This window comes from Schistocerca piceifrons, chromosome 1, assembly GCF_021461385.2.
Source record: "Schistocerca piceifrons isolate TAMUIC-IGC-003096 chromosome 1, iqSchPice1.1, whole genome shotgun sequence".
Classification (NCBI taxonomy): domain Eukaryota; kingdom Metazoa; phylum Arthropoda; class Insecta; order Orthoptera; family Acrididae; genus Schistocerca; species Schistocerca piceifrons.
Window position 1 is genome coordinate 736242333 of NC_060138.1, and position 25640 is coordinate 736267972.

At 40.2% G+C, this 25640-nt stretch overlaps 1 protein-coding gene across 1 annotated transcript in view; it reads left to right on the forward strand.

The window, feature by feature from the left end:
• LOC124773404 (trypsin-1-like) overlaps positions 1-23566 on the forward strand; it is a 174897-nt gene extending 151331 nt beyond the window's left edge. The window contains exons 7-8 of the mRNA XM_047249402.1: positions 5207-5388; positions 23405-23566. Coding sequence (XP_047105358.1) covers positions 5207-5388; positions 23405-23566 — 344 coding nt within the window. The remainder of the gene's footprint in view (positions 1-5206; positions 5389-23404) is intronic.
• Positions 23567-25640: the final 2074 nt, after the last annotated feature.

The window sequence follows — 25640 nt, forward strand, 5'->3', positions numbered from 1 at the left end:
ATCAGTGATCCGTGAGTCCTCATCCAATTCTGCACTCATTGCTTCACCAATGAAAGCCTGGTCAGACAGTTCACATTTATTTTGATCATGGACAGTTTTTTGTTTGTTTTTGACATTTGCACACATTTTTTTACTATGGCCAAATCCACCAAAACCGAAATTTTTTGGCTTCTTTCTTTTTGTTTGTTAACTTTTTGTGTTTATTCGATGAAGTAATATTCCTACCACTGTTCTCATCTCCATTTTTCATTTGTTTAATGCTGGTTTTGGTAGTGAACAGTGCAGCTAACTTGTCTCATCATTCCTCCCTCTGATAAGCACAACAAATTTCATTAAATGTTAACACATCCATTAAAGGCTTTAAGTGTCTGTTGATCTTCAGATATTACCCACCATGACTGTCACAGACATTCATAAGTGTCATGCAGTGTGTAAAGCCATCACACCATTAATGATAATTCATCAGGTTTCACATGAATTGCTCCATTCAAAGAACCAAGTTTTCAAAATGAGTGAGATGTGTCATCATGTGATCGTCTGAACTCATGTGAAAATTGAAGAATTCTGACTGAACAGAATATGCAGCTTGCTCTGTTTTCTGTTCAGACATGGCATTTAGCTTGTCCCACATGTCTTGTGCATCTTTACATGCAACCAAGATTGCCATAACTTTTGCTTTGACAGTTCCGACAGTGATCTGACTTCCACAATCAGCTTTCTGATGCACATAATAAATTTTGTACTGCAAACTTCTGTATGGTCAAATTTTCAGCCTCACACAGATTCTCATTACCATGGAAATCCATTGCAGCTATATAAGACATTTCAGATTTACAGCTGCAAAAATTCCACTGGAGAATATTCAGTAGTTGCGTACACACAATAGAATTTATGGCATCATGAAATGCTAAATTACAGTACCCAATTTGTTTCCTGAACCATGGACTGGGCCCACAACCTACTGCAGAAACTTTAAGAAAAATGGGCACAATATAAAGCACATGAACAACATGAATGTTGCAACAAGGGACGTATACTTTAGAATAGCAACAAAAGACAGAGAAATGCTACACTGCATACAGATTACAGTAGTACAAACACTTCACTTCAACACATTGTCTTACCACTTGACTAGCTCACATAGTTTAGTATTCACTTATAACTTTTTTCACCAATTGATAGCATCAGTCATTTACTTTCTTATGGGACTATTAAATGGAGAGGTATAAGACTGGCAAAGCTCCTGAAGTTTGATAAAAGACCATAGATAGTTGTGTGTTGGCTGTCTGAATATAGGTACTTAGTTGCCTGCAAATCTTAAAAGTCTGTTTTCCTCATTGCTTCTCTTGTAATAGTCAAGAACATCTTCTGTGTGACTGCTTGCTGGAAAGCAAAAAGTTTTCATGCTTTTGCTTTGCTCACTTTATTTAATGAAAGATTGTTATATGAGTGATAAACAGGTGTACCAGATAGTCAATAAACTGGTCCACAAGCATGCATATGCATAGTTTATATTTCAAGCACTTTCAGTAACTTTTGTGGGATGCAACATGTGTACATTTAAATCTTCATAGTTCCTGATACTGCATTCAGTAACCCTGAGATTACTGACAGGTATATGAGTGGGGTGCAGCCAATTGTGAAATAATTAAATGGTTGGTTGATTTGGGGAAGAGGACCAGACAGTGAGGTCATCAGTCCAATCGGATTAGGGAAGGATGGGGAAGAAAATCTGCCATGCTCTTTCAAAGGAACCACTCCAGCATTTGCCTGAAGTGATTTAGAGAAACCATGTGTGTGTGTGTGTGTGTGTGTGTGTGTGTGTGTGTGTGTGTGTGTGTGTGTGTGTGTGCGCGCGCGCTTGTGTGAACAGTTGGGTGCATAATTTAGTGTCCATGGTTTGGGTTGGCTGCATAACATTTTTTGAAGTGATGGCAAGTGCTTCCCTAACTGAGTGCAGTAGTGTAAGTGCAAGGGCAATACATTATTATGAGTAGTAACTGTTAGCAAAATAATATACATGCTGCTGAAGCACTGTTTCTACAAATGGAAAATCAAGAAACAGTTCTGCTTCTAGATGTGTGGTGAGCCACTACTTACAGTTAGAGCTAGAGCTAGATGAAAGAGTAACCTTCCAACAATATATGACCAGTTAAAAAGTAAATTATAAATTAAAAAGTTTGCCACTGCAGGCAATTACAGATTACTGAATAGTACACTGTCTGATCAAAAATATCCAGGCACCTATTAGTGGACATTAATTGGGATGTATCCACCCGTCGCCTTTATGATGACATGATCTCTGCTGGTGTCTATTTTAGAGGTGTCTAAATGTCTGTGGAAGAATGGTACCCCATTCTTCCTCAGAGAAGATAGTGATGTTGGACACAGATATGGAATGAAGTCAGACTGATACTGAATTGATGCATCAGTCTGAAAATGTAATAGATACTGACTGTAGCAAGTGCACCAATAGTCATTTGTTGTGATAATTTTAACTATTTTCTTGTTCACTGTTAAATTAATGTGAGTTCTGCAATTAGTCTTTTTCTTTATGTAAAGTAAGCTTCTCTTGCATGTTTAGAGTAACAACACTATGTGGAAGTATACTGTGTTGACAAAGAAACCCATAAAGAGAAAGCTGGTGGAAGAAAATAAGACAAATCTTGCCACAACACAGTATTTGTAGCATCATCTTCCTTCACTTATTTTCATTTTATGGAAGACAAATATTTTGTTAATTTGGGAGTGGTAACAGTGGCAGTCAGAATAAACATAATAAATAAATGTCACTGTAGGCTTTCCCGGTGTAAACTATTGATGAAGGTTTCTCGGGTCTCCTGCCGGGTGGTAGCATTGATATCTCACGGCATTTCGGAAAGTGTCATACTACCCATCTTCTGGCAAAGTGTCAAGATTAGTGGAGAATGGGCTATTTATATGTGCAGTCCCCCCCCCCCCCTCTACTAGACCTCAGGTGGCTGCGGTGGACCAGCGGTGACTACCAAGGGAGGACCTACTCGTGAGCTTCGATACGATGTCGCTTTTCACAAAAGTGCCCCTTCAAGACTCCTTGGCACTTTTAGTCCAGCACTTTGAACCACAAACAGTCAGCCTCTTTGAACACGCACTAACAACCACCTACTTTCAGTGCAATGAGGAATTCTTTGAGCAGATCGACGGTGTGGCCATGGGCTCCCCATTGGCTTCTGCGATTGCAGACCTCTATATGGAACATTTCGAAGAGGTGGCCCTAGAAACTGCCAGACAGAAACCAAAGAACTTCTTCCACTATGTTGACGGCACTTTTGTCATGTGGGGACATGGCAAACAGGCGCTAGATGAGTTTCTTGAACACCTCAACAGCATCCATCCGAACATCAAATTTACAATGGAAATGGAGGAAAATGGATGCCTCCGCTTCCTTGATATTTTAATTAAGAGGGAGGCAGATGGTTCACTAGGCCATGCAGTACATCGAAAGAAGACACACAAAGACCTTCATGCAACAAGATGCCACTGTAGTAACCACAACCAACAGCGGGAATGCCTTGGGCCACGGATCGGAGCCGCCAGGCGGGGAAGCCGCTGGTCGTGGAGCACGCACCACCGGATAAACACAGGACGAGTCGGACGACAGACCAGCAACAACTGACAACAACCGACCACGACCGACTATGAGCGACAAAACAAGGAAGAGATAAACAACGGAGGCTTGTGGAAACCACAACACCAAACGTAAATCCACTCGGAACCAGAGCCAGGCAAATGTCAACAACGAGCAACGACCAGAACGCAGTACTGCCGAGATAGAAACAAAATCCAGAGAGAGTACCAGACTGGCTGGACTAGGGCAGAGCAGGTCCCTATATATGAAACTGGAGGGAGAGGCTATTGGCCGCTGTCTGCACGTGGGTTAGCGGTGGCGCCCTCGGTGCACGAGAGCTGCTGCGCGGTATAGCCGCTGCGGAGGCGGAGCTCTCTATGGGCTTACCACGTCCATTTGTTCTGCCGCGTGTTCGACTTCCGCGGCGGAAGGTACTAGAGCCACCATCCAGCACAAAGCCAAAGAGTACTGACCACCCTGGTACATAGGGCGCGCGCCGTCTGCGACAAAGACAGCCTACCATTCGAGCTGTGACACCTGAGGGAAGTCTTCCATCAAAATGGCTACAGTGAAACACAGATCAACAGGGTGCTTAAAAGGAAGAAGGAAGCAGTGAGAACCCCAGACGAAGATGATGAAGAAGAAGAAGACAAACTACTCGCGTTTCTTCCGTATGTGGGTCCGCTCTCGGCCAAAATTGCACAACTTCTGGGCAAATACAACATCAAAACCATTCTTCAACCACCACCGAAGACGAGGGAGCTCCTGGGTTCTGCCAGAGATGCGCTGAACCTTAACACACCAGGAGTATACAGTGTACCATGCGAATGTGGAAAACAATACATTGGGCAAACACAGCACTGCATATCTAAACGCTGCGAAGAACATATCAGATGTGTGTGACTAGGTCACGCAGAAAAATCAGCCATAGCAGAACACAGCATAAATGAAGAACACACCTTCAACTTCGAAAACACGAAGGTACCGTGCCGAATATCTGGCTTCTGGGAAAGCGTTATCAAAGAATCCATAGAAATAGGGATTCATGACAATCTGGTCAACATAGTTGAGGGATACCTACTCAGCGCAGCATGGAACCCTGCGATAGTGGCAATCCATCAGGAGCGCGCCCGTCAACGTCTTTTGCCGCGGACACAGACAGAATGCTTACACCAAGAACCGAATGTGGCCACTGAGGGCGACCGCCATCCCCACCACCACGCACACGCCGCTGGTCCACCGCAGCCGCCCGAGGTCTAGTGGAGGGGGAGGTGACTGAGCATATAAAAAGCCCACTCTCCGTGAATCTCGACACTTCACCAGAAGATGGGTTGTGTGACACTTCCCGAAACGTCGCGAGATATCAACGCTACCACCCGGCTGGAGACCCGAGAAACCTTCATCAATAATAAATAAATGTTTACCTGTGAACTTTTACTACCAAAAGGTTGTAATACATCAGGTAGGAGAACATATTTAAGTTTGAGCATCTTGATCAGTTTATCTAACCTAGTTTCATTCACATTTACATTTATTTTAAAGTGTCCTACAATAAATATAAAGAGGAAAACAACTGTGATAAATGATTACAAATTTCAGGCATAGCAACAGATAGTGGCTGGGGTGCAACTCAAGAGGATGGAGCGCCTTCTCAATTTCTGTATAAAGTACAGGTACCAATAATGACATCAGATATGTGCCTAGAGTATTACGGTGAAGATTTTGATACAAACATCCTACTGTGTGCTGGTTACCCTGATGGAGGGAAGGATTCTTGCCAGGTAAATACCAGATTTTAAGAACTCTATACAAGTAACGCCTCCAAATAGTCGAAACTGTAAACTGAAGATGCAGGAGTGACCGTTCATAAATAATGAAAGAAGTTTAAAAAAATCACAATATAGCTGAGGTCTTCAGTGGTCAATAGGCACATAAATAAGACTGGAAGTATTGCTATGTTTTCAACAATGCTGTTCTTCAGAGCTAACTAATGCAAAATTCACACAGATATATTCATACATATGTGCACACACACACATGCACCTGTAGGGAGGGATTGAGATTTTACTTTTTCATACCAGTCGGTTTATTCAACAATAGAAATAAATCAGAATCTGACTGTAATGAAGAAAGCAGAACTGAAGATATAAAAAATATTATGCTGACTTTGAACATGCATATTTTGGTGCAAAATCATGTTTCAAGTTGTACATAAATGTAAGGCAAGAAACAAGTAGTATCAAAAATACTCCAAAGTGAACTGAAATTATACTTCATTGCTACCTCCTTTTACAAATTCCTTTCCTGTAATGAGGAGTTGTAAAATAAGTATTTATCTATTTTCAGTACATAGATAACTGTGTAGCAGGAATCATTATTTGTGTACTAACATAAATGTGAAGTGTGCAACGTACATAAATAGAAGGTGGAAAGCATAACTCAAAAAGCAGTGCTTGTTTTAAAACTTTCTGTCAATTAAAACTGTATGCCAGGTTGGTACATGAACCCAGAACACTGCCTTTTATAGGTAATGGTATTACCACCTGAACTATTCAGGCATAGTTAATGATAAACCTCACAGTTCAATTCTGATACCTTCAGAACATGAGTGTACAATTCTTTTTATTAACCCAGCTCGTATTTTATAGCAGTTCTGGTTAATTACATTCTGGAATGTATTTGTTTAATATTGTCTGTACATCTAACATTCAACTTCTCAGTGCCAAAGACATTGTTATTGCTAGGGTCATACCTCAATAACTTCGAGTTCATTAATATTCAACTACAAGGTTATCAGTTAATAAAATAACTATCATGTAATAAAATAATACCCTCAATTATGAAAAAATAACAAGATGCTCTATTTATTCACTGGTAGCATGACATACACATAAGTGATCTTAAAGACAACACATCACCAACTACCTGACTATTTATGTTTCAGAAAAAGCATAGACAAAGGACATTCATGATTCAATTAATAGGTCCCTTAAGTTCTCAGTCATATGGCACAAGTCTAGGAAGTGGCAGTCTAGCTACTCACAGAATCATCAAAATAAATGGTCCAAGGCTTCCTGCAGTATCCTGCTACAAGTGCATATAAGTGTGAGTGCGCCAAGTGCAATATTGCCATGTGTGTGTACTTAAATCAACCACCAACCGTATCAGTGAAGGCTGACCACTAGAGGTAGGAAAATCGCACACAGCACAGTTTCCGCCCGCCTGTCTACAGGCAGCTTCTATGGGCAACTTGCGCACATGTTTGTACCAAGCAGCACTGACTCACTCTCACCATGTCCTTTTAGTTTGTGCTGCTTGTTTTGTGTATTGCTTATGTTCCACCTTCTGTATGATTATTTTGTCTCATTACTTGTGGAGTGATGAGACGCTTATTTCCATTATTGTTAAGAGGGCTATGAATAAAGCCATATTTGTGTTACTTGGATGTGTTTCACATATTACTTGATTTGTACATGACTAGTGATGAGTTTGGAACAGTTTCTGTGTGTGCAGTCGTCAAGTTCGAATTCACAAGGTTTAGTCATTATGGATGCTGTGCTACCGGCCCTGATTCAACAGCTTACTTCAACAGCGACCACTTTGTCGGCTTCTGTTAACAGATAGGCTACTGTTCCACCAGTCTAATCAACCACTTTTTCTCCATATGATGATTCATCTAAGGATTCAGAAGCTTATGAAAATAAGACTTGGACAGCATTTTTTGGGCTTCGGTGTGACAGACTCAAATTTGTGCAAAGCCTTATTCCTCTCTTGAAGGTATATCAATTACTGTGTCAAGATTGCCCCTTTGCAAGAACCAGTAGCTCTTACTTTTCACATGTTCAGTTAATTGTCCAAGTACCATTGCAAATGAATGCATGTCATAGTGGTACAAACTGAATTCACCGATGCCACAAGAAACCAAACCAGTCATACAGGGCCAGGGTAGCCAAACATCATGGCCTTAGCTGTGTCACTTTGTTACTGATGCCCATAATGACTCTTATCCAGATACTAAAGTGCGCGACACAATTACCTATTGAGCTCTGAACAAGGAAGTGCTCCAGAAGACTTTACTTTGTGAAAACGCCCCGTTGGCAGAAGTTTTGCAAGTAGCACAATCTTTTGAAGTTTATCAGGCAGCAGGGGGACCAAATTGAAGCATGGGGCGATATGGCAGTAGTGTCACATGATGTGACCACTAGGATGACAGACAGCTTGCATGAACTGTTGGAAAAAAAAAATCAGGTGGCCAGTGCTTTTCTAAAATTGATTTGTCTGAAGTGTATCTGCAGGTTCCTGTGGACAAAGAGCCTCAGCGAGTTCTGGTTTTGAATAATCCTTTTGGTCTCTGTCAGTATTTGTGCTTTCCTTTTGGTGTTTGCTATTTTAAAATGATTTTTAGAGCAACTGACTAAGCCTGTCCCAGGTTGCATTAATTAACTGGATGTTATTGTTGCTACGGGCTCCTCCAGAGGCGATCACTTGAACAATTTGTGCACTTTATTTTCTGTCTAAGAGTCAGCAGTCTTATGGTGTAACCTCACAGTATCTCATATCTCAGTTTTTTCAATCTTCCAGTGTTTATTTGTGGTTCAAGTTATTGCAGGATGGGGTACACCCTCTGCCAGACCTCATCTTCGCTGTTACATGTATGCCTTGCCCCTCGTCCATGAAGGAGTTTCAGGCCTCTTTAGGAAAAGATGCCTATTAACATAAATTCTTGCCATGGGTGGCCACATTGGCCTACCTGTTGCATGCATTGTTACACAAGAATGTACCTTTTTTTGCTGGAGTCCAGACTGCGAACACGCTTCTCAAATGTTGAGATCCAAACTACTCTTGGCCCCTTGTTTAGCTACATTCTCTATGGACCAGCACATAGTTTTGGTAACTGATGCCTCACAGTATGGCCATGGTGTGTTTCTAGCTTACCAATATGCCAATGGCTCTGAACGGCCTGTTGCTTTTTCCTCTAAATCCCTAATTCCAGCCCAGCAGCTTTACTTGCAGGGTGGAAAAAGAGGCTCTTGTCATAGTCTATGCTCTCCATAAATATCATATTTTTTGTATGGATCCAAGTTTTGCCTTATTACTGACTGTAAACTATCCTTGTTTAACCCTCACACTTCCTTGCCTGACAAGATAGCACACCACCTACAACGCTGGGCACTATCCTTCTCTTGCCACAATTACAAAATATATTTTCAACCTACATCTAAATATTTATAATAATAATAATAATGATAATAATAATAATAGCTTTATTCAACATCAAATGGTACACTGCACATGTACAAAGAAACAGTAATGATTAAAGTTATTTGTACAATACACAAGACACATTCTTCTGAATACGTCATTAATTTACAACAAAATTACAATAAGATGTTAACTGATTTCTAATCACATAATTTCACAAAGCATTTGTTGTTCTTCATATAAGTATGGTACTCTTCTAATGTGTAGAAAGGGTGTTTTACTAAAAATTTCTTAGGCTGATGTTTCAGTTTAATTGTAGGAAGAGCCATGACTGCACTAGGCAGTGCATTAGCTAATTTTATACCTGCGTACTGAGGCCCCTTTTCGTAAAGTGCTGTTCTGTGGCTGCCAATGTAAAATCTTTCTTTATTTCTAGTATTGTACTGGTGGAAATCTGAATAAGTGTTTGGGTGCAGTCTTTTCACAAGCAATATGGCTTTTAGAATGTATGTGTTTACAACAGTTAACACCTCTGTTTTTGGAAACAAGTTGTGACAAGATTCCCTATATTTTGCTCCACAGATTATTCTCACACCCCTTTTTTGAAGAATGAGTAGCTTATCTATATTAGCTTTGGTTGTTGCCCCCCAAATTTTAATACCATAGTTCAAGTGAGAAGAGAAAAGAGCATGGTATGCAGTCTTTCAATGCAAGTGCCTTGTCCTCCCACACCCTCCCCCTTCCTGTGGGTCCTAATCCTGACTTTGACCGTGAAGAATTGCTTTGCTTCCATCTTGATATTGAAGTGCAAGCCATGGTCAAGGGTTTCCCAATAATGAGTTCACGCATAGCAGCTGCTGTTGCCGCCGACCTGGTTCTCCGCCAGATGGTTCAGTTTGTTCATCAGGGTTGGCCAGATAAACTGCAGTGTCAGGTTTTGAACTCCCTGTGCAACTACTTTTCCTTATAGTATCGCTTCTTTGTTTCTGACAGTGTTTTGGTGTTGCCCACGGAAGACCTCTCTCCTAGAGAGTAGTCATTCCTGTCACATTATGGCACAAGATTCTGCGCAGGGTCACTGGGAAGGTTTGCACAGTAAACTGTTAGCTAGAAGTCATGTTGTTTGGCCAGGGATTGATGGTGAAATTGTTCAGTGTGCCTGACAACAGGAAATTCCCAGAGCGCACTGTCCCATGAGCGGCTTCAAGCACGCATATAGGCTTTGCGGGTCCCTTCTTGAATTACTATTGGCTTTGGTTGTGGATGCATTTTCCCAATATCTTTACATTCTCCAGCATATGTCAATGTCAGCTGAGGTCACAATTCATGCACTTTTGAGGGTTTTTCCAGTTGAGGGGTTGCCTTGTGCCTTAGTTTCCAATAATGGTCCCCAGTTTGTTTCTCACACCATTCAATTGTTTTGTTCCTGCCACAGCATTTGTCATGTTATGGCTCCACCATTCCATCTTCAATTAAATGGTGAATCAGAATGACAGTGTGTATGTTCAAGTCCCTAATGGAAAAGTTTGTTGTGAATTCTTCACCGAATAATGCCCTTCTTCTTTTTCTGAACACCTATCACTTCACACATGTGGGGGAGCAGAGCCTGGCTGAGTTGCTTCACAGAGGCAGTCACACATGCTCTTCAATCTTCTTTGGCCTGAGCCACACCTGCCACAGTCAGGTTTGTCCAGCCACTGTGTGCCAGGATTGCCACTGTGGGTGACAGGGTTTGTTCACAGGCCCAGATGGATACCAGCCACTGCTGAACACCACCAGGAACACCGTCTTTGTGACATCCATAAGGCCACACCAATTGATCAGTTGCACTCCTACTCCCTGCCAGAAGCAGCTGCCGCTTCATGGATGCGGCTCCCATTGTCACAGTCTGCCCTGCCGCCTTCTGCTTCAAGCCCATCATCACCTGCTGTGGAGGTGCCCCATCCCATTGGCTGCCGCCTCCACATGCAGCGCCCTGGGGTTCCAGCTTCCTGGTGCCAGTCCTTCTGAGGCTTCAGGTTCGTTGCCAGAGCCTGCTGTTCCAGTCAAGCTGCATCCAGGGGCCCCCTCACCATCATTGCCGGTAGATCCAGCCCCATCTCCATTCCGAACTGGGGCCTGTCTGCTGATGATGACACAGAGGTGGCAATGGCATCCTCTTTCCTGTTGCTGTCATTGGGTTCCAAGCAGGCCCATCCCCCTTGGGCATGCCCATGTCTCTGCTCGTTCCAGCCATATGCTCTGGTGCCCACTTGACACATCATTCCACCCCCACCATCAGCACCAGCTGCCACCACTCCGGATATGTCTCTTGTTGGGTTGCGAGCATCTCCTCCATCACTTGGGTGCCCTCTTTACTTGAGGAAGAGGTGTGCTATATCACACTACTAGTATGTGCAAGTGAGTGTCTACTGAGTGTCATGTCACCATGTGTGTGTGTTTAAATTAGTCACCAACTTGTCAGTGTGGGTTGACCACTAGAGGCCAGGACATGGCCAGCGCGCATATAGCATGGTTTCCGCCATGCCATCTACCAGCAACTTGTGCATATACACATACGGAGCAGCACCAACTCACTGTCACTACATTTATTCCAATTGTACCACTCACATCAGTTGTTCTGCATATCACTTAAGTTGGACCTCTTATATGATTCTTTCTTTTGTCTTGTTATGTGTGGAGTCACAAGAGGTTTATTTTTGTTATTGTTACGTAGTTTATGAATAAAACCATATATGTGTTACTTGGACTGGTTTTGTGTATTACTTGGTTACTACACTTCCTCTTTATTCACGTTAAGTTCAATGTGTTGCTGATTAATAGACCCCAGCCCTTTTGCAATTCCTTCCCCCTCAACCTCAAACCTTTTGCTTAGGCAAAAGGGAACAGTTCTGAGTCTGGCTGTTCTGTGCCCTTCCTGTGAAGGGTCCCAAGACCTCTCACTGACTCACTACTCACAGTTAAGTCAGCAGTGGTGACAGGTCTCATATTTCCTGGAGAGGAGATGATATCCATGGTAGAGGAAAATATCTGAGACATCTTTGGTGTTTCCCGTTTGTCAATTACCCAGCCAACACTCCCATTTGTAGTAGTTTCCAATAACTTTGCAATTGTCAGGACAGTTTCAGCTGTTTGTGAATAGTAAATTATTTATGCATACCCACGAACAGCACTTTACTGTGCGCATGTAAGGTGGCTGTGTTTTACATACACCTATTCTCTATTTGAAATATCTTTGCCCATGGGAAGTACTTGAACGGACTATACTACACAAGCTGACAATATTCAGAGAGTGGTAGTGTAGGAATCATGTGGTGTTGATAACTCATTGCCTTCCTCTGTTCTGTCTTCATATCCCATCCTTCTTGCTGTCAGTAAACATGCCAACTGTGAATCGGTGTAGTTCTGCTGACAAGGTGGAGAGAGAAATATGCAGCTGGGACATGAGCTATGCCCCTTAGTCCCTGTGTTACCACCATCTTGCTTTGGACTCTTCCATTACCATAATGTGAGCAGATTTTCCCACAGACATGATCAGAGTTCTGTCTCAAGCCTAGTGGAAAAGTGCTGTTATTATTTATAAGTTCATCATATACTGCACCTCTACAATTTCTTTTAAGATACAACCTTCGAACACACTAGCCTGTTGTAACAACTTGGTACTTTCATAATTCATGATATGCCCTTTACGTGCTCCATAACGGCTGACTATGTTGTTCCTTATTTGTATTAGACTTATGCTCTGCACATTTTTCTTGTACTATCAATAGAGGCTGGCCTATCTTCAGCAGACACCAACAAGGCCTTTGTCTTGACCAGTGTGCATAATGGGCTTTTGACGTTATATTTCCAGAGTATTAATCAAATTTTCACTAACATGTTTCAGAAGGGAGGAATAAACATTGATAGGACAAGTGTATATTCTCCTTCTGCAGTCTGTGGCTTAGACATCATCAAATTTTTAGTATGCTGCATCTGGGGTTGCTGCAATTGATCTTTCATAAAACAGCCTGCAAGTGCTATACCTCCATGGCTAAACTCTTTTAGTCAGAGATCTTGTGAGCCCTCTGCATGTGTATGCTTAGAACACCTTCTCATTTTGAAAAGGCATAATAGCTGAATGACATGCAAGTATAAGTCTGTGTGCATTGGCTTACAGTAGATGCTGTGTTCAAGAGTGCCATGCAGTTTCACTTAAAGAGCCTGTCCAGAAATAAATAACTATTATGTGCTTTTATATGCATTGTGAACCTGAGTTTTTAATGCATCGATCTCAGATGTAGAAAAGCATCTTGTACGTTATGTTGCCTATGTGTCCAGATTGTGAACAGACTGTCTACATATCTGAAAAAAATATGAGGGCTTGCAGACTGTTAGCTCTAGAGTTTCTTCTTCAGATACACCCATAAATATGTTAAGTCGCAGATAGTCATAACAAAAAGACTCTCAAAATTAATGCTTATCAGAATCATTTTGTTGTCTATCTGTGACAGCATCTCTGCTGTATGGTGAGTAGTAACTTTCCTTTTCATAATATTGTTACATTGCATCCCGCATTTTCCATTGTTTCATAATATGTTAGCCATTACTGGTGAGTGGGTAGTCCATCACCACTCTGTCAGTCTGTTCACAATAATTTCAATCAAATGGGAAGTATGATGACAAGAACAGGAATTCAAAGAGTTTGATTAACAATGGCTCAAACTTACCTCGTATGAGTTTTAGAGAGTCTCTTAGAGGCTCCCTCATAAAGTGAGAAAATGCCTCACAGCTCATCATGAGGTCTTTATCACTCTTCGAGCCATCCTGTTAATCTCAAAGTAAAAATCTTAAATATTCAAAAAATGTGCTTGTCTGTAATCCCATCTGCAGTTTGGGAAGTAATGCCATTGATGTCTGGAAGGTACTACTGAAATTTCTTACAAAAGTTAATTCTTGAGGACCTAACTTAAATAAATAATAAGATCCATGGCCACAGTGGAGTTGGAGAAATTTACATTTTATTTTTAATAAGGCTACATGGGTATTCTACATGCCAGCAAGTCCAGACAGCAAAATCTCAAATGTCTTAATAACCAAACAAGTGAACTCTTTGTTCTTCATTTCATGCAATAGATGAATGTAGGCCCCTTGCAGTGATAAATGTTACCAAAGACACCACCTTATTAATTTTCGTGTATGTCAGCATACGAAATGAGATCATTATGCACAAGTGCACAGTCATACATGAAAACCGTACTCAAAATAAAGCAAAGGCAAAAAGGGGGTGTTACACTGCTTCCAGCTTCAGCAAAAATTAACTTTATACAATAGATCATCAGTGACACTTACACTCATGTGGCAGATTTCTCTGATTATTTGGCTTACTGACATGCCGAATTGTAGGAGTCTACGTGCACAATCATCAATCATTAAGTGTTCCTGTTAACTATTTATGATAGTCAGTATCTGAAGCATACTTGAAATCACACATAGACATTTTCAGAGCAATACTTATGGTACAAGTTATCAGATGGTAAATGTTCATATAATGCCTGCATAGTCAGCGATATATCAGAAAGCCATCAAGCAGAAGTCTGTTGGTTAGTATTTGACCCAATGTTATTCTTCACCGTGGATTCCCCTGTTAACAGTAGGAAAAGGAACCTAAAACCTACAGTGCGACTAGCATCACTTGAGGCTGGATTGTGTACAGTGATTACAATGGTGAATGTTATCGTGATGTAAGTGGTTGTCTGGAAAATGAGATCTCTAGTATCATGTAGTCAACTGTTTCATGGTGGCTCAAGTGTACATAAAACATATAATCAAAAGTGTATGAATATTTGATACTTACTACGGGCTTCCTGGTATGAAACAGGCTTACTTTTATTATAGATTGGCTTGTTTGGGGGAGGAGACCTGGTAGCAAGGTCATCGGTCTCATTGGATTAGGGAAGGATGGGGGAAGGAAGTCAGCCATGCCCGTTCAAAGGAACCATCCCGGCATTTGCCTGGAGCAATTTAGGGAAATCATGCAAAACTTGATGGCCGGATGCGAGATTGAACCATCGTCCTCCTGAATGCGAGTCCAATGTGCTAGCCACTGTCCCACCTCACTTGGTATTTTATTATGGCGTGACTGTATCATCAGAGTGTGTGTGTGTGTGTGTGTGTGTGTGTGTGTGTGTGTGTGTGAGTGTGGTGCTGCTGCTGCTGTTTATACCTTATTACAAAAATACATGGTTAAATAATTTTAAATTAAATTCTAATATATTACCAACCTTAAACATTTACCTACATGGAATGGAAATTGCATAATCTGTAAGTACATACATATATTTATATTGGAGTATTTAATAAGCTTATGTATTGGCTTCCATTTGTTGCTTTTTTTTCATTATACCATTAACTTTTGGGTTGATATGGTTGTCTACTCTATATAGAATTGATATTTTCACACCGTTCCCACATACCAGTTGTGCCCATGATGTTTCAGTCATGGGGCAGTTTAAATTTGATGCTCAAACTGAGTGTGGTATTCAAATGACTGAAAACATATAGCGCATTCATATTTCATGGTTTTCAGCCCAAATTATGCACAATTCAATACAACATAACATTTGTTGCACCCACCCTTCTTGCATAGATGCTGACAGATAAGTATATCATAATAACTCACTTGTCTGATTGCAAATTATTTTTTAGTGCTTTGTTGCAATTCAGCAACTGATTGTTATTATTTTCTGATTTGCCTTAGCTACTGTATGATCCCACTGACTTACCCCATGACCATTCTTAATATGCCAAACGTATCACAAGTCTACAAAAACTACTGACCAACTCAGTTCATAACAAACTAACCTAACCTTGATTAAAGATGTAAAATACAAACATACAAAGATGCAAAACCATTTACACGAATCATTAACATTCTATATACAGGAATGGTCATCAGTAACCCCTGTGTTTATATAACTTCAAAACAGTTTGCCCCCTTGTATTAGATCACTTGACAAAATCATAAGACATTCATTCATGCCATAAACACCATTAGTACTCACATATATGGAGTGGATACAAAGTATGATATATGATATTGTGGGAACCTCGAACACAATAATGATAGGACATATACAGACACAAAGGAGCAAACAAAACTTATTTCATACTTGAGCAGAACACAGATCACAATCGTATCAAAATAACATGGAAGCTAACCTCTGGGTACTTGTGATGCACCACCTGGCCAGCCCATACAAATAGGCAGTCGATTCTGTGAAACAGGAACAATATCCAACTGACATGAAGATTGTGTTGGGGATGGTGGTGTTTGTATGTCAACTGCACCAGATAGTATAGGCAGCAGGCAGTGGTTTCTGTGGAATGTTGTCTGGTAGCAGGTAGGCAAAGTACATACTCCAGTGGCACTGTAGTACCCTCCCTGTTTTGGAGAATTTTTTCTGTATTCACTGCATGTCAGAACTGAATAAGGTCCTGGGTTCAAAGGCGGTAATGGCACTCTATTTGTGTCCATTTTCAACATCACATGGGAACAAATATGCAAGTTTTGTGAACAAAAATATTGGTATTCATGTGGACAGAACTCAGAAATCCAGTATTTCACTTGTTGAAGAAGGAATGAGGGTTTCTGTTAAAAAAGCATTTGTTGTTGCCTCAAAAACTCCAATGGGAGTCACTGTATTTCACCATAGCAAATTGTGCCGAAGAGGTGCCAATATCCGTTTTTGCCACTGTGCTAAGTACAAGTAGTACCAATGTTAGTGCCAATATCCTAGAATAGTTGTAAATTATTAGTGCTGCTTTAAGAGTTTTGTACCACCACTTAATCTTCCTGTTACTTTCAAGGTGTAGCTATTAACTGTACAATGTGGTAAGTTCATGGAACAGAGTTGTTTCAAACTATCTACCATGATCTGTGGTAACATGTGCTAGACATCCAAAGCAAGCAGTTCAAGTAAAAAGAAAAAGGTTTACGTGATAGTCTCTGTGGAGATTTCAGCAATGGGAATGGATTCCTTAAAGTGTGTGTAGCAGTTGATGATGGTAAAGACATACCAGTATCAATATGCTGGGGGTAGAGTGTCCCCTAAATCAACATGTATTTGTGTGACTGCTGCAAAGGTTCAGAGAAATTGCCAACAGGTATGTGCACGCGTAACACTACCTTTGCTATCTGACAATGTGCACCAATCTCATTTAACATAAGGCCACACACATCCATTGGTAATCATTCTAACTGTGCAGTTTTTCCAGACTGTGCAAAGTCATGTACAGAATTGAACACTTGTCTTTTGAAACTAGGGTCACATATGGATGAAGCCTTTTTTTAGACATATCACACCACAAGATTTTAGAATCACCGAGTCAGGGAAAGTAATCTTCCACCAAGTAGTCCACACTTTTTACATGCCTAATGTCTGTTGTTGTTGTGGTCTTCAGTCGTGAGACAGGTTTGATGCAGCTCTCCATGCTACCCTATCCTGTGCAAGTTTCTTCATCTCCCAATACCTACTGCAACCTACATCCTTCTGAATCTGCTTAGTGTATTCATCTCTTGGTCTCCCTCCTGACACTTAAATCTATATTCGATGTCAACAAATTTCTCTTCTTCAGAAACGCTTTCCTTGCCATTGCCAGTCTACATTTTATATCTTCTCTACTTCGACCATCATCAGTTATTTTGCTCCCTAAATAGCCAAACTCCTTTACTACTTTAAGTGTCTCATTTCCTAATGTAATTCCCTCAGCATTACCCAACTTACTTCGACTACATTCCATTGTCCTCATTTTGCTTTTGTTGATGTTCATCTTATACCCTCCTTTCAAGACACTGCCCATTCCGTTCAACTGCTCTTCCAAGTCCTTTGCTGTCTCTGACAGAATTGCAATGTCATCGGCGAACTTCAAAGCTTTTATTTCTTCTCCATGGATTTTAATGCCTCCTCCAAATTTTTCTTATGTTTCCTTTACTGCTTGCTCAATATACAGATTGAATAACATTGGGAAGAGGCTACAACCCTGTCTCACTCCCTTCCCAACGACTGCTTCCTTTTCATGCGCCTCGACTCTTATAACTGCCATCTGGTTTCTGTACAAATTGTAAATAGCCTTTTGCTCCCTGTATTTTACCCCTGCCACCTTTAGAATTTGAAAGAGAGTATTCCAGTCAACATTGTCAAAAGCTTTCTCTAAGTCTACAAATGCTAGAAATGTAGGTTTGCCTTTCCTTAATCTTTCTTCTAAGATAAGTCGTAAGGTCAGTAGTGCCTCATGTGTTCCAATATTTCTACGGAATCCAAACTGATCTTCCCCGAGGTCAGCTTCTACCAGTTTTTCCATTCGTCTGTAAAGAATTCGCGTTAGTATTTTGCAGCTGTGACTTATTAAACTGATAGTTCGGTAATTTTCACATCTGTCAACACCTGCTTTCTTTGGGATTGGAATTATTATATTCTTCTTGAAGTCTGCGGGTACTTTACCTGTCTCATACGTCCTACTTACCAGATGGTAGAGTTTTGTCAGGACTGGCTCTCCCAAGGCTCTCAGTAGTTCTAATGGAATGTTGTCTACTCCCGGGGCCTTGTTTCAGCTAAGGTCTTTCAGTGCTCTGTCAAACTCTTCACGCAGTATCATATCTCCCATTTCATCTTCATCCACATTCTCTTCCATTTCTATAATATTGTCCTCAAGTACATCGCCCTTGTATAAACCCTCTATATACTCCTTCCACCTTTCTGCTTTCCCTTCTTTGGTTAGGACTGGGTTTCCATCTCAGCTCTTGAAATTCATACAAGTGTTTCTCTTTTCTCCAAAGGTCTCTCTAATTTTGCTGTAGGCAGTATCTATCTTACCCCTAGTGAGATAAGCCTCTACATCCTTACATTTGTCCTCTAGCCATCCCTGCTTAGCCATTTTGCACCTCCTGTCGATCTCATTTTTGAGACGTTTGTATTCCTTTTTGTCTGCTTCATTTACTGCATTTTTATGTTTCCTCCTTTCATCAATTAAATTCAATATTTCTTCTGTTACCCAAGGATTTCTACTAGCCCTCGTCTTTTTACCTGCTTGATCCTCTGCTGCCTTCACTACTTCATCCCTCAGAGCTACCCATTCTTCTTCTACTGTACTTCTTTCCCCCGCTGCTGTCAATTGTTCCCTTATGCTCTCCCTGAAACTCTGCACAACCTCTGGTTTAGTCAGTTTATCCAGGTCCCATCTCCTTAAATTCCCACCTTTTTGCAGTTTCTTCAATTTTAATCCGCAGTTCATAAGCAATAGATTGTGGTCAGAGTCCACATCTGCCCCTGGAAATGTCTTACAATTTAAAACCTGGTTCCTAAATCTCTGTCTTACCATTATATAATCTATGTGAAACCTGTCAGTATCACCAGGCTTCTTCCATGTATACAACCTTCTTTTATGATTCTTGAACCAAGTGTTAGCTATGATTAAGTTATGCTCTGTGCAAAATTCTACCAGAAGGCTTCCTCTTTCATTTCTTACCCCCAATCCATATTCACCTACTATGTTTCCTTCTCTCCCTTTTCCTACACTCGAATTCCAGTCACCCATGACTATTAAATTTTCGTCTCCCTTCACTATCTGAATATTTTCTTTTATCTCATCATACATTTCATCAATTTCTTCATCATCTGCAGAGTTAGTTGGCATATAAACTTGTACTACTGTAGTAGGCGTGGGCTTCGTGTCTGTCTTGGCCACAATAATGCGTTCACTATGCTGTTTGTAGTAGCTTACCCGCACTCCTATTTTTTTTATTCATTATTAAACCTACTCCTGCATTACCCCTATTTGATTTTGTATTTATAACTCTGTAGTCACCTGACCAGAAGTCATGTTCCTCCTGCCACCGAACTTCACTAATTCCCACTATATCTAACTTTAAGCTATCCATTTCCCTTTTTAAATTTTCTAACCTACCTGCTCGATTAAGGAATCTGACATACAAACGCTCCAATCTGTAGAACGCCAGTTTTCTTTCTCCTGATAACAACGTCCTTTTGAGTAGTCCCCGCCCAGAGATCCGAATGGGGGACTATTTTACCTCCGGAATATTTTACCCAATAGGACGCCATCATCATTTAACCATACAGTAAAGCTGCATGCCCCCGGGAAAAATTATGGCTGTAGTTTCCCCTTGCTTTCAGCCGTTCACAGTACCAGCACAGCAAGGCCGTTTTGGTTATTGTTACAAGGCCAGATCAGTCAATCATCCAGACTGTTGCCCCTGCAACTACTGAAAAGGCTGCTGCCCCTCTTCAGGAACCACACATTTGTCTGGCCTCTCAACAGATACCCCTCCATTGTGGTTGCACCTACGGTACGGCCATCTGTATCGCTGAGGCACGCAAGCCCCCCACCAGCGGCAAGGCCCATGGTTCAATGTCTGTATTGAATTGTTTAATAAACTCCAGCTACCTAAACTGTCTGGGTGAGAAAGACTTCATTGGTTTTGTAAAGGCAAATGTTATAGGTTTCTTGTTCATAGAAACAACAAAGGAGTATGCCTCTACATGTGCTGAATAGTGTCATAAATGACTAGCAGTTCTCTGTGATATACACTCCTTTTGGTCCAGGAGGAGGTCAGTTTCCAAGAGAAAACACCAAGCAGTTGCCATGATCCACCTACTTTCCGGTGCAGCACCACTCTGATAGTTAATTGGCTGGTGTTGGAGGCTGCTAGTGTCACTGTATGTACAGGATGAACTAACAGCGATGCATTACTGAGGCTGGCTTTCGCCTGGTAGAAGACTTATTGCATATCCAGTGTCCAAGTGAGGGAGCATTGACTGCTACTATTATGTCCTGGTGAGGTGGCACCCAGTGGTGCTTGTGTGGCTGCTGCACAGGGAAGATGCTGTCTATAGAAATTATTGATTCCTAAAAACCTACTCAGTTGCTGGAAATCCTCAGGTTGGGGCACGGTTTGCATTTATTCAACCGTAGTTTGGAGGGGACTGATGTCAAAGGATGAGACCACGTGCTGTAAAAACTCCACTTTTCATTGACTAAGTACGCATTTGTCCTTATTTACTATTAGCTGATATTTGGCGGGCCTGCTGAAAACTGTCTGTAAATGTCTGTCATACTCCAAGATTGTACTGAAAATCACTAAGACATAATCTAGATAAGCAAAACAGAATGCAGCTGTGCACAAATCTCTGCCTCATCTATGGGACAGTTTTCAAGCCGGATAGCGTATGCAAATATTCAGACACTCTGAAAAGGCGATAATTTCAAAGAATATGTTGGATTGCCACAATAATATGATATTCATTTTTAAAGTCAGGTGCACTAAAAACTACTGCTCCAGCAATAGCATTGGTAAAATTCTGGATGTTTGGTACTGGATTGGTGCATGAATTTAATTCATGATAATCTCCACCAGGCCTCCATAAGCCATCTTTTTCCTTGACAAGCTGCAATGGTGACCCAGAAGGGCTATTTGAATTGCAGATTATTCCTGCACTTACTAGTTAATCTGTGTCCTCCTTTGCCGCCTGTATATTTGTCAGGCAAACAGTCTGTGAACTCTATAAGTGACGGGAGGGCCAGGCGAGCTTTGAATGTGGTGACGTGTTGTGCATATTGGCATAAGTAGGCAAAGGTTGTCCATTATCAGGTGCAGCATGAATCATGCATGCCATTGACATGAGCTGAGGTCAGGCACACTCTTTTTGTAGTTTTTGAAGTTCTGCATGAGCAGTGTCTTAACTGATTTATTGCTCAACAGAATTTGGGTAGCAATACTTGATTTTCTGTACAAATTTTTTTGCTGTCATCTTGGATGGATGTTAATTTCTCTGGCATATTGCAACATTTGTGCTGCAAAACTGAAAGATAATGAGATGTGCAGTTGAAGATGTGACAAGTGAGTTACATGAATCCATCTCATTTCTCTGTACACATAATGTATTGGTAGAGTATGTATCACTAGGTTCATTTGTACTGAACTGTGTCTTCTACTCCAAGGCACAAGTTTTGGCAGCCTTGCTTAGAAATCCTCTAACAGTTTTGGACCCAATTTGGGTATGTACTGAACACAAGTGTATTTTAGTGCCATAGTGATGCAAAACCACAGCACCCAAAATAGGTTTGGTAACTTCTGCTAAGCTGTAAAGGTAATTTGAAACCTAAATCAACCACTTCTGTCTGTTCACTGTTCAGTACCTGCTGGATACATTGCTCTTGTGATTTGCATCCTCAAAGCACATTGTCTTTAAGATGTTGATATTTACATTGTACACAATTAGCATGAGTAATGTCTGACACTAAAATTAAAGTTTGAGCATCCAAGCACTAATAGTAAATATGCATTGCATTTCATTGCTACACACACAAAAAGTGATGACTGAAAGTTCCAACATTCTGAACTAGAGGTCTATCGGCTATGGAAGATAAGGTGGTACCTCAACTTCGTTGTGTGGTGTGATTGATGCAATATAGATGATGAGCAAAATAAACATAGGAGACACGAAACCAGTAACGCAGATGCTATTCCATCATTTAGAGCTAGTTGAGAGTGAGTATCACTATGTGCACTATCCAAATCACTAACTGATTGTCCTGATAGAATATTATCTGTTATAATTGGCATTATTATGTCACATTTAATGGTCTGCTCAGAGTTCATCTTCTTCACTGGATCACCACTTGTGGGAACATTAACCGCAATAAAGATAGCAGATATACATATGCAAAGGAATGAAAAATGCCTTGTTCAGTTTTAATTTCCTAATCTTTCTTTTCCTTTCCTACTTCCTGTAACACCCTTCCCCTCCCCGCCCCACCTTCCCGCCACCACAGTGGTGAAAAAAACACCATTGCTGTGTAGTGGGAATTTTATATCAGACAGGTAATGTTACACTTCCAATACTTGCTTTGAGGATACATGAACTAAAAGTGGAACAATTCAGATTAGACATTCCATATCATTGGGAGTATACCTACATCTTCATTATCAAAGAAGCTGTGGTATATCTTCAGGCAGACACTACGTACTAGAATTCCGATAGTCATTTCTCACTCAAGTTATAGATTTCTTTGCTTTGGTATAATTCTAGCATGAAGCCACAAAAGTCTTGTCATATTTCCTTTATACACGAGAAAAATTTACTATTACAAATAAATCCAGGGAGTATTCTAATAGATGTGCTTAAATGTTTCACACCACTCAGATCTTTTAAAAATTTCCTTTCATATTTACACTATTTTTATAAAAAAAGTTTTATTTACTTTTCTTAACCACACATCCACAATGTATGAAATTCTTTTAAAATAAATTGTAGTACTAGAAATGAATCATATTTGCATCTTCATACTGTAGTGTGTTGTCCTTCATGTGTGATTCTCTGAATGCCATTATTCTTGGACTGTAATTAATTTTTTTATTTTGTCCAAGAAGTTAATTTTTATTCATCTGTTATAATTCTTCCATTTAGTAAGCATTCTGTACTAAGGAAGAAACATCCGTGAACAGCTGGCCATCTTCAGTAACTATCATTAGCATTTTATGCTGAAAATGACATAATATTTGTATCTTTAAATTTTCTTCTGTCTCATTTTTTCCAGGGAGACTCGGGTGGGCCAATGACATGTAGTGAGTCTGGTTCAACAACTCCTCTTCTCTGTGGTATAATAGCAGCAGGACAGGGATGTGGAAGGAAGGACTACCCAGGAATTTATACTAATGTTGCTGCATACCTCAGCTGGATTGCAAACAATAAAAACTGAAACACACTAATACTGTATTCTGATTTTTCATTTTACAATTGTTTTTTAAAGTTGATTATTGACTGAGCATTATTTTCTCTAACTCTTGAGTGGGCACACCTATGTATAATGTACACCAACCACAAAAAAAACATTGTCTTGCACTGTTCCATTGTTGTTTTACAACTGTGAGTCCATGCCTATTCCTTTATTATTGCTGCAGCTAATGCAGTGATAAGTTGGGCTGTTATACATCTGAGCAAAATAGCAGCAGAATGGCACAACAAAACAAGGATTCAAAAAATATCCAATTACATTAATACAAAGACATTCAGTTAATGGTTTATCTAATTTGTCACACTGAAGGATGATGATAAAACAAAATGGACAAATAATTAGGGTTAGTTATAAAATAAATAATGCAATAGCAATGAACACAATACACTGAGAATTTCTCATGACAAATTGTGCAAGAACAATGGGTACAAGTTTTAATAATAAATTTGATGAAGATTTTGTGATTATTTTCAAATTTGTTCTTGGATCACAGTTTTCTCTTAAGACAACTTAGATAACCGTAGTGATCAGAAAAAATGCACCTGATGGATGGAAATTACATTGTCTTAAGGTGTGGTAGTTGCATTTAAATCAACAAGTTTCATGTAATCAATAAATGAACTTTCATAATGCAGAATTTTAAAGAAAATGATATTGTTGCAGGTTAAAGTCATGATTTCACTGAGGTTTTAATCTTCAACAAATTGTTAGTGGCCATAAAGAAAATGGCTTATCTCCCATACAAAAATGCCTTAAACCCATTCTTTTTTTTTTTCATTATCAGGTTGTTGTCTTGTACAGCATGTGTTTGATTTCCCTGTCGCATCGTCTCCAATAACACCATAGGACCCTTACAGTTTTTTTTTTTTTTTAAAAAAAAGAAAAATCTGTTATTATACAGTAATCTGCTGGTAGCAACTTCACATGCCACATTACATTAGATGTTTTGTGTTGCAAACCACTAGCCAGAATGCTGATCAAACGGATTTTTCGTAGTGATATTGTAGGGATGTTGTAACTGAATATTACGATCAATTCAGCTCAAACATCCATGCCAGCAGAAACTTATCCTAATATAGATCATTACAATGGGTGGCAGCACACAAACTAATATTTCTAATTAAACAATTGCTTGACAGGATGGCACTAGAACAGAAGTGTGACAACACAGTAAGAAAAAACCAACAACATTTATTAAGAGTATCTTACAAAACTTTGCTTAACTTTAGTAACAGTTTGATGTGTGGCACTTGATGTCCTAAACCTAATCCAAAGAAATTTAAATAACTTCGCTGTCTATAATACTGTCACTATGACTGAAAGTAATTATGCACATGCCTGTTTGACTGTTCTAATTCTCTGTGAATAGCGACTGCTAAGTTGTCCTTGGAACGGCACACATCCGGCACCGCACTGCTGCTACGGTCCCAGGTTCGAATCCTGCCCCAGGCATGGATGTGTGTGATGTCCTTAGGTTGGTTAGGTTTAAGTAGTTCTAAGTCTAGGGTACTGATGACCTCAGATGTTAAGTCCCATAGTGCTCAGAGCCATCTGAACCATTTGAGTGGCACACTCAGTACTGTGCTCCAAAGTGTAATTGCAGAAAACATTGGCACTGTCTGTGCCAGGCTAACTACAGAATGTGATGTAATTGCCTTACTGGGCATAAATATTGTCATCAGAAAAAAAAATCAAATCAAATGTCTTTGATTTTTTCAATGATAGCAGACATAAATATTCTTGAAATTTAGTGAGTGTAACTCGCTTTGTTCAAAATAATTATAGGTGACCAGAATTTATATTCATTTAATTGCTCCACTGCAGCTGATGCTTCCTGTAAGTTTCTTGAGTGGACCAGTGGTTCTCAAATGGTGTGAAAAGTCAGTTATTGTTTTTGGTGTACAATTTATTACATCACAGAATGCTGCTCAAGATCTTACATCATCCTGGCCTCCCACATGATTTCTCGTGGGTGTTATATGCACCTGCTAAAGATTGATGTATTGTTTCATACAGTAAATTAGCTGAGGTTAGAAAA